Source organism: Euphorbia lathyris, chromosome 10 (genome assembly GCF_963576675.1).
Source record: "Euphorbia lathyris chromosome 10, ddEupLath1.1, whole genome shotgun sequence".
Taxonomy (NCBI): domain Eukaryota; kingdom Viridiplantae; phylum Streptophyta; class Magnoliopsida; order Malpighiales; family Euphorbiaceae; genus Euphorbia; species Euphorbia lathyris.
Window position 1 is genome coordinate 63,375,182 of NC_088919.1, and position 11,336 is coordinate 63,386,517.

The window sequence follows — 11,336 nt, forward strand, 5'->3', positions numbered from 1 at the left end:
TTGGCTGATTTGATTAGCTGTTTATATAAACTTGTTTGGTAAAAATTAGCTGATTACTAGTAGCTATTCGTGTAAAATGATAAATAAAAACATGTTATTCAAAAGAGATGGCGCAATAAGCTAAATCATAAAGCTTCTAAAATCAGCTTTTTCAAACCTCTTTTTTAGTCAAAACATCTGAAATGGTGCAGACCCATAATTTTACCCGAAAACCTTTTTACCAAACATGAAGTTGTGTCTAATGATTCTAAAAGGTTCACTGTTGCAATTCATTTCCGCTACTCTTTGCTCAGACATTCTATCCCGAAATCACCGTCCTCCGGACACGACTGGTTTGTTAGACTAAATAATTTCCCAATTTCGGCATCCTGAAGCCATGAATAATCTAAGATCCAGATATAAACATGAGCGTTGGACTCATTTTCGTGTTGTTTTGGAAAATCTTACATTTTGGTACAATATTGAGCTTATACAAAAAAAAAAGTAAGAGAAAATTGTAACTGTTTATTGAAGAGGATATGAACAAAATATCAGTAACTATTCTCCAGTTAACATTTCTTTAACTATTTTGTCAAACAATCCATCAAGGAAAGGAAACATGTGTCCGGAACCTAGAACTTCATGATAACGAATCCAGGGAAGGCGTTGCACGATGTACCGCTGCATCGTAACAGGGATAGCGCCATCTTCATCTCCTTGCCACAGATGAACGGAACCTTCACCATTTGGAAATGGATTCTCCATTTCCATGGGATCAAATTCCCAATTTCTAAATGCAACCGCCGCTTCACGGTGAATGGATTCAGCATCTCCTTGTTGTCTTGCATGTCCCTGATGAGTTGAGGAGGTACAACTTGTTAAAATTCAGAGATCACAAGGAGCATATGAATTTGAGAGATTTTATTGTATGTCTGACACACCACGTCATCTGTGCATCGTACTAATAATCTAATGTTATATTACATTTTAACTAATAAGATATTGAAAAGTTAACATTGTATAGTTTTTTTTGTTAACCATTTATATAAACCTTTAGACCCTAAAATATAAATACTCTGTAAAATAAACTTTAAATTATAAATTCTAAACTCTAAAATATACAACGTGTCATAAATGAGGTTATTCGCCTCAAGTTTAGTTAAATTTCTCAATGAAGACTATGCCTTTTTTTAAGGCATTACACCCATTTGGATTCCCAAAATCATCAATTAGGTCCCTGAACTAAGCAAAAATCACCAATTAAGTTCATATCATATCCTAAAATTAGAAACTGTGACTATTTGATATAGACTATAATAATCTCTGTGTTGGTTCAAAATGAGTTCGGCACAAAAGGTCTGAAACTGCTCAACCCAATGAATTTCAATTAATTATTTTTACTTACTTCAGAGACCTAATCGATGATTTTGATAGTTTCGAGTGCTAATTTAGGTGAGATAAATAGATATTATGTTTTTTTTCTAATGACCAAATAGCACAAGTGATAGAATAGAATAATAACTTTGTCAAAATATCTTATCTTCCAATTGAAAGATGTGGGAAGAAGGGTCAAATTTTGGTATCAATTTATTCTTTTAGTTTGGTATTCTTTTGACAAAATAATACAATATGTGTCAACTGTTGGGGTTTAGTGTCCTATAGACAATTGTTCTAGGATACAAACTTAATATAAATGAATTGTTCTTTATATCATTTGTTTTAATGAGATATATGTTTTATAACTATATAAAGGCAATCCCTTTTAAGCACTAAATAAAGTCTAATAAAAGGAAATCCGTAAGTTTGTTTAAAGTGATTATAAAGTGTTCATACAAGCATGAAGTGAGACAAAATTTTATAATAAACTAATAAACTTAAAACCACCCTAAGTCAAGTGATATGTTTAGGATTGATATATCACTGTTGAGACTTGGAATGTAACAATGTTTTCTGTCCGACAGAAAGCTGATCTCATAAGCTTCATATATACAGATATCTGGACAGTTACATGGATCCGATGAAAAGTAGTTCATTAGGATTGGGGATCCGATTTGTGATAACAGGATGGGTAGATTCATCCTTGTCACTTGTTCATCTCATTGGTATTAATAGGAATAACTAATCCTCAGACTCAAAGGAATATTAATTGGTATTCTGGATTATGGAATGTGACGCTTTGACTCTGGTGTAACACGATCCTTAACAGAGATGACTCTGGGGTGTGAACAGTAGACGTTGGGTATCACAGGAAGTGATTGCGGGATCGTTATATATTGGATTATTTATCACTCCCGATAAATGGGAGATACATCCAAGGATCGCTTGTGGAAGACTCGACTCTAAATCCTTGCAAGGTGATAGCTTAAGACTTGAAATACAGATTTCACTTAACCTATCTATTTGAGTTGACTCGGCCTGTATAAGTAAAACGAACGTCTCGCTATATGTGACTTGACATCATCCATAGTCATAAGATTCAGTTCAAGGATGTAGTTGATAAAGGATCGAATTATACTGTAACTAATATGGAAAGGTTAACGACAGAATCAACCCGTCTTCTTATGGCTCTGGGGGAATGATTACGGACTTGCTAATCACATACTATGTACATCATTCCGTTATGCAAAGATTAAATATAATTCTTTGAAAATTAATTTAATAAAGTTACATATGGCCAGTAGTAATAGGAACCTAATGGGTCACACATAAGACTTGGAACCTAAAAGAGAGATAGATGTTAATTAATTGATGGAAGCCCAATTGAGCCCAATAAAGCCCATGGACCATAGGGGGTCGAAATTCATGTAGTAAAATACATGAATAATTAATTTGATTTTATTAATTCTAATTAGATTAGGATTATGAATTAAATTAATTAAGAGATAAATAAGTTAGGAGTTTTAATTAGATTATAATACTCCTATTATTATCCAATAAGGTTATTATTATTATCCTTAATATATTAGATATATAATGAGATAATAATTAGGAATTTTATTCCGAATTGAATTCATATTCAGTAACCTAATTCTATCTAACTAGGGATTAGATACAAGAGATTATAAATACCCCCCTATGGGAATTTCGGCTAACACACTAATGCTAACCCTATAGTGATTTTCGAAATCCCCTATAGTGCAAGAGAGAGAATTTTCGACCCCCAGTTCGAGGACGAGATTTTCTACGGCTTCCTTCCGATCAATTGATTTCATCTATTTCTTTTATCCTTGATCCTGTGTTGATTAATTAGAGGCAATCTATTTTGGTTGCTATTCAACGGTTGATTCTAACTTAATCTTCCCGTATTTTATTTTGTGCTTGGGAACTCGGAGAAGAGTTGTGGGCACTTCATTAACAACGGTAGATTGATCATCAAAAGGTAATTCTTCTTATCCCTCTTTATATGAAATAACGATTAACGGATCCTAGGGTTAATGGAAATACGTTAAAATTTTTATATTTCCGCTGCTATACCTTAGCCTAATTTCCAACCTCAACACCATGGAAATTGAAACATTTGCAAAAATCACTAATTATATGTTTGCCCATACCATACCATGTTACTTTTGACTAACTTGTTAAAGCAAACCATATTGTTTGATTTTTTCATGGATCCAACATTTGATTTTTCATTTTAATACATGACATGTTTAGTTCAGCGGTTAGCTAATAACCGTTTATTGTTACGGTTAGCTATTTACTATTGCAGTAGTCTATTTATGGTTGCTTTTAGCTATTTAATTCACAACGTTTGGTGAAATTATACGGAACTATTGATGTTAGTATGTAAAATGTCTAATATGAGCATGCTTTAAATTAATCAATAAATAAAGTATAAAATAAAACATATTACACAAATTAATAAAAATAATTTAAATAATAAATAAATAATTTAAAATAAAATTTTATTGAATAGAGCAAAACTATGTTCTTTCAACAATAATATTATAGAGATAGAAATAATGTTACAGAAGAAACATGTTTGGTGCAAATAAGAAGAATAATTTTTATCAATATTAACTAACTACAAACAGTTGTTCATGGAAAACTCTAAAATGCAGCTGTTTTCATAAAAAAAAGGGTAAATTTTAAATAAAACCTCTGTGGTTTCACTAACTTTCAGATAAAAGACCGTGGTTTACTTTTTGTCAAAACGAGGACTGAGGTTTCACACTTGGATTAATGCTATTAAAACTATCTTTAACAACCTTAAAATGAAAATTTTCAAGAATTAAAGTTGTTCAATGTCATATTTTCTATGGAACTACATTTTCGATTTTCGAAAATCATCTTTTTTGGAACTTTCTCTCTCTAAACATTAACTTTCTATCTCTTTACCAAACTTCATCTAAATGATCTCAAAATAAAAAAGTTGAAGAATTAAAGTTGCTTAGAATATTAGTAGCTCTTAAAATATGCCATTTTTGAAGTCGTCAAGGGTGATTTTAATAGTATCAATCGAAAAAGTCCTTATTTTGCTAAAGTTGAAAACATCAATCCCCGTTTTGACAAAAAGTAAACCACAATCCTTTATCTGAAAATTAGTGAAATCACATTGGTTTTATTTGAAATTTACCCAAAAAAAACACTATTATTTTTCAAACATAATCCAACACTATAACGTTATTCTGAAAAACTGAAACAAACACTCCCTTAATCTTTTATTTATTATGATCTTATGTTTTTAGTGACTAGACAAATCAGATTTGAATATAAAATTTGAACTAGACGTTATTCATTTCATCTAGGTTCGAAATTTATATTTTTAACAGTTCAAAAAAAGTTTTATATATATATATATGTAATGCGACAGTAGAAAAAAAATGTAAAAACCTTATTTAAATTTTAAAAAACATAATTTTAGATAAAAAAAATGAATAATCTCTTTTAATCGAATTAGATATTCACACCAAACTAATTTAGTAAATAATAACTTAATATAATAAAAAAAATTATCAATGATCTAATATGGTGAAATAACAGATTAGGAACTTAATCCATCAAATCCAGAATTATTAAGATCTGTTTTTTTATCTGATTTTTCGGTTCGAGACTCGTTAAATATTCAATATTTTTTTTTTTTGCATTTATTGAAGACCAATTTATTACCTAGCAACATCTATGATTGCTCTCATTTTGTCCCAAAATTTAATTGATGGGCCTAGAGGTTCTAGCAGAAGTTGACTTAAACATAGCCACCACATCAACAAGTGGTAATGGTCCTTATTGACAGTGGGTTGTGATATTTTGAGTGTTTTTGTACAAAACTCAAGTAAAGTGTCTGAATAATAAAACGAAAAATTTAATATTTAAAAAAAAAATTGTTAAGAGATTTATATATTTTAAAATTTAATTATTAAAAATAAAATAAAAAACATTCCAAAAAAATAAAAATAAAAATAGTTTTTTTTCAATTTTTGAAACAAAATCATTAATTTTAATTTTAAAATCAATATTTTTAAACAAATCATGTATCATATGCAATAAAGCTAATTCATTTATTTTATTATTTTTTTTAACATGATAGATTGTAAATATACTTTAAGTAATGTAAATTAATATCACAACAATCTTTGTAATGCCTCAACTGTTTAAGGTATGTTTGGTTCAGCTGTTAGCTCATAATCGTTACAGTAAGCTGTTTGCGGTTAGATAGTAGCTATTTATTGTTAGCTAATCGATAATTAGTATTTGTAAACTTTTAAATGTACAAAGATGAATATATAAACAACTAAAAACAGTCGTTGTGTCCAAAATACTTAATTATATATTTTTATTTAATTTTGTAAAAAAAATTAGACCTAAAAATATTTTAGATTCTAAAACTCTAAAATAAAAAATATATAACATGGTATCAAACTATTTGTGCATCACATGTGCTCGACTACATTGAGCGTATAATATAAGGGCAAAGAAAAGATTACCAGATTTGAGAAATCAATAGAAGGTGCAATCTCTCTGTCTTGCTTGGAAAGAACAGGGGTATTTGCTATAATAGAAAAAATAGGAAACCACTTTTGAGTATTCCACCAATACGATAGCCAAGGAGTATAATACCAAACCCGATACGCCCATCTGTCTCGTGCCATCATTTGGCTTAAGACTACAGTCGATAAATTAGCAGGAAAACCAGACCACCAGTAGTTAATAACTGGAGCTAATAATGTTACCCCTGCTAACCTGTTCAATGCGTTCAAAACAAATTTGTCAAAAATCTGTCACAATTCGTTGCAAACAATAAGAAACAACATGTCGTATAGTTGAGCTAAATTATACCTGTGAGGAATGTACTTAAGGCAGCTCCAGGCGAATCCACCACCCATCGAATACCCAATTATGTAGAACTTGGATCCAAGTTCTAATTGATCTGCAAGCTCTTCTACATCTGAAGTTAAGCTTTTCAATGTTCGACTTGGATGAGGATCACTCTCTCCGTGACCCGGTCTATCAAAGTTCACAATGTAGATCCCTAATTCTTCGATAAGGTTCTGAAAGAAACCCACCATTAAATCAAGTGATACTCATAAAAATCAGTAGCAGAACTAGAATTAAATACTATATATATGTTAAAATTTATAATCTTTTGTAGAAGGATAATTTCGTCTTATAAGTTAATGGACGAAAATATGTTAAAAATTACAATTCTTTTTTTCAGACGGATAATTTCGTCTTAGATTTCATTCATTGATATCGAGTGATGAATAGAACAAATAACTGAAAATTATACATTTAGTACCTGTGAAAGGTGATTGTCAAAAACAGGATCGTGCCTACAAGAACCAAAAGGATAGAGATAAATGATTTTGTATTTGGCTGTATCTTTTGAGACACCACGTTCTTTATAAGCTAGATGCCTCCCATCTTTGAGTTTTATCCGTGATCCTGTAATAGGCGGACCATCTAGAGAGCCAGGTAACTTGTTCAGAGGAGGTTGTACCGATTGATAACCCCATGTCAAAATCCCCACAGTGAAAACCAATAACACTTTTGAAAAAATCCCTGCAAATATCATGTTCAAAGTTAACACTGAGACGTAATGTTGTTGAAGAGAAAAAGAAGTAAGAAATCCATAAAACAAGATAAAAGCATTTGAGTGTAGGTCTCGGTTTGCTTTTTGTTCTTTTATATCGTTTTACTCTACAAAGTAGATTTAAATATGTCCGGTTAAAATTGAAAAACGGTTATATAATTATTTCACAAGAAAAATTAGTTAATATCTACACGCTACCAATAACATCAAACATATAAAAAAAAACAGCACACTAAGCCTTAAATATTTTTGTTATGTTAAATATAAAAATCTAATATTTTAAATATATATAACTTTAATACTTTTATATATAAAATGCCTAAATACATTTTTAGTCCTTCAAGTTGTCTAAAAACTGCAATTGACTCCTTAAACTTCAAAATGTTACAACTAACTCTCTATCAACTTGCTTATTTGGAACAAATAGCCTCTTAAGTTTCTTATTTAGAATAAATAGCCTCTAAACCCCAAAAAACATTCGAAATAATATTACATATGAAATAAAAGATTTCTAAAATATCGGATGTTACATCTAAATAATCTACTGATACATTAACTAAAGGGTAAAAAAAACTCTTAAAATCACAAATATTAACATATTTGATGGGTTATTTGTCTCAAATAAGTAAATTAAGAGGGTTAGTTGTAACATTTTGAAATTCAACCGTCAGTTACAATTTTTAGACAATTTGATGGGGCTGGAGATATACTAGACCTACAAAATAAATTAATTTGGACTAATACAACAAGTCTTTCCAATTTTGGGGTGTTGTGCAACACACCTAGTTAATGAGAGCTAATACTAAAACCATCTTTAGTGGCAGTGATTTGGTTGTTACTTATCTACTTGGAGTAATAACCAATTACTAGGGAGGTTGTGACCAAAATAAGTTTGTAACTTATTCTACTAACAAACAGTAAATACTCTTCTAAAATCCAAATTTTAAGTGTTTGCATGCCATAGAGGGGCCAGGGGTGTCAGATCTGACGCGTGGTTTACACGCACCAGATCTTGGGCATTATACCCCTATGTAGACCTGGGCATGGGCCGGTGAGCCTGCCTGGTCCGCCTAGGCCCATTTAGTCGGGTTTGGACACATGAAAATGCATTCAAGCCCGATCCGGCCCAAACCCGTCAAAAATTGAACGGGCTTGGGCTTTACACATTTTACATCGGCCCGGCCCGGCACGATATAACATATATTCTAAATTTATAATATATTTTATATAAATATTAATCATAATATAATTTTATAAACAAAAATAAAATATTTAAAGTTTGCTGTTTTTTTTTTTTTGAAAATAATTGAGAACAGTACTGTATTTTGAGCTTAATTTTGAACCATTGTTGTTTTTGGCTTTGTTGCTTTTTCTTTGTGAATTATCTGTGTTTTGTTTTGTGAATTATCTCTGTTTTTTTTAATTTGATAGTAATTTTATCACTTTAATTTTTTTTTAAATATACAGATGGGCTTGTATGAGCGGGCTTAGGATTCATATCTCAGATCCGAACCCAGCCTGATTACATTTCATGTGGGCTGGGCTGAGCTGGGCTTGGACTCATCAAGCTTTATTAAAAGTCCGACAGGCCCGGTCCATGCCCACATGTAACCATAAGAATTTGCGTTTAAAAAGTAGTAAAAATCTCTTTTAGTCCGTGGAAAATTATCATTTAAGTCCCTATTTATAATTAATAATTTTTTTGACTTATATAATTTTAAATAACAAGTTTCTTCTGGTGGCATATTACTAACTTTGTTACTAAAATCTTTAAAGTTAGAATGTTGTAGATGCTCTAAGTAGATATTGACTATAGTTGGTGAAAAAAGATTTGGTGTAAAATTACAAGTTTGGTCTAAGTTTTAGAAGTTTGACTTGTTATTATTTGCCAAGTTACACAATTAAATAGTTATCGGTTATTAATAATTAATTAAGTTTTACTAAACATGCTGCTAAATGAGATGCTAATAATCTTAGTTGTTGAGTTATTTCATTTTTTTTATGGTTATAATGTAAAATACCCTTAACGTTTTGAGTTAAGAGCAATTTTACCCTTAACGTTTAAAATGGTGCAATTTTACTCTTAATGTTTGTAGTCAAGACCAATTTTACCCCTAACATTGGTAAATTGGATCAATTTCAGACACTATTATAAAATACAATCATTTTTTTCTTTATTTTGCACCAATTGCATATCAATTTGTTCTAAAAGGATATAATGTTTTTTGTAATTTGATAATAAAATTGGAGATTAATATTTATAAATTCGGTGAATTTTTTTGTCTAATTCATACAAAAAACAGTAAATTTTTAATATTTTTTTCTTATTTTTTTTAACATCCCAACATATGTTTGTGATTTGTTACTAATAAAATAACGCATGTGTGAAGTGTAGATGACAAGATTCATGACCGAAAAGACAGTTTGATGAATTATTTATCAAATTGACCAATTTATCAACGTTAGGGGTAAAATTGCTATTGGCTTCCTACATTATGGGTAAAATTGCACCATTTTAGACGTTAGGGGTAAAATTGCTCCTGACCCAAAATGTTAGGGGTATTTTTGCACCTTAACCCTTTTTTTATTTATCTTTTCATTTTAAAAAGAAGAGTTTTAAGTGTTTGGTTAGACATTTTTTATTTGTCTTTTATAGCTGAAAAGTAGCTGTTTATAAAAGCATGAAATCACTGCTTTTAGCAGTTTTTTTCAACAGCCAGTAGCTGATAAATAGCTATTAGTTGATTAACTTTTTAGTTAACTGATTTGACTAGCTATTTATGTAAACTTGTTTGGTAAAAATTAACTGATTACTAATAACTGTTTGTGTAAAATGATAAAAAAAACGTGGTAAAATATGTCATTCAAGAGAGGTTGAGCAATAGGCTAATTCAAAAAGTTCCTAAAACCAACTTTTTCAAAATTAGAAATTAGCTTTGTAGATTCAATAAATTCTTTCAAACCTCAGTTTTAGTCAAAACCTGTAAATTGGCTTAAGCCTATAATTTTACCCAAAAAGCTATTTACCAAACGCGAAGTTGTGTCCAGTGGCGAATACAAGATTGTTCGGTTGGGAGAGCTAATTTTACATATAGTGTGTAAAAAAAATTCTAAAATTGAAGTTGTTAAATTAAAATCGTATACATACGTGTTATAGTCAAATTGGTCAAAAACCAATTTTTAACTACCAATGTAGAACTTCTCAGAATTAAGCTATATTGTGTTTAAGATTCTTAACATATATAAAAAAAATTGTCTAATAGAAAAAAATCGAATTTAGGAACAGCCTAATAGGTAAAAAAATTAGAAATTTAGATTTAAGAATGATCTAACGGGCCAAAAAAATTAGAAATTTGAATTTAAGAAGGGACTCACACGAAAAAAAAAAGTACAATTTTGGATTTAGAAATTGCCTAATAGGCTAAAAAAAATTGGAATTTTGGATTTAGAGATTGTCTAACCGAATCTGAACCAATTTTGAAGTGCTAATTCAGCACCCGACCATTATTTCTTGAAAACAGTGGAACCGGAACCACTACAGTCTCAAACTGTATAGAAACAGATGAGCCAAAACTACTCATGGTTATGGTGGTTCCGGCGGTCGGCGGAGACCGGACTCCAGTCCCCTCCCTGTATCCACCACCCCTATGATTCTAAAAGGTTCACTGTTCCAATCCATTTCTGCTACTCTTTGCTCAAACATTCTATTCCGAAATCACCATCCTCCGGACATGATCGTTTCGTTAGACTAAATACTTAGGCATCCTGAAGCCATGAATAATCTAAGATCTAGATATAAAATTGGAACTTACATATGGATATTGCTGCTTGATTTCAGTAACTAAAAAACAATAAGAATCACCAAATAAAACCAATAAAATCAAATAGTTAGATTAGAGAGAAGAATTAATAAGCAGACCTGAATTGGGAGATATGTTCTTGCTCACTCCGCCTGCCATTGTTGGACACAGACCAAGAAATTCAGAATTCCTTTCCCATCCCCCTAAACTTTTTATTATAGACAAGCAAGGACAGTGACGTCAACTAAACTAATAAAATATCTACGGTTAATTCAAAAAAACACTTTGTTTTAAACTGTTTCCCGGTTATTATATTAAGCACTGGGTTTTTTATATCACTCAAATGATCTCCAATTCATATTTGGACACGTGTATTGTGATCCCAAATAATAATTAAAATGGTAAATTTTAAATAAAATCCATATAGTTTCACTAATTTTCGGATAAAGAACTGTGGTTTATTTTTTTATTAAAACGAGGATTGAGGTTTCACACTTGGATTAATGTTATTAAAAGTTAAAAGCATC

At 30.5% G+C, this 11,336-nt stretch overlaps 1 protein-coding gene across 1 annotated transcript; it reads right to left on the bottom strand.

Annotated features, from left to right (window-relative positions):
* Positions 1-484: 484 nt before the first annotated feature.
* Positions 485-11,059, bottom strand: LOC136209410 (uncharacterized). The gene is made up of 5 exons (XM_066000867.1): positions 10,929-11,059; positions 6,716-6,978; positions 6,256-6,467; positions 5,904-6,159; positions 485-831 (listed from the first exon to the last, which is right to left on the bottom strand). Exons 1-5 carry the CDS (start codon positions 10,966-10,968, stop codon positions 538-540), a joined length of 1,065 nt encoding a protein of 354 aa, XP_065856939.1. The 5' UTR covers positions 10,969-11,059; the 3' UTR covers positions 485-537.
* Between the last annotated feature and the right edge of the window lie 277 nt (positions 11,060-11,336).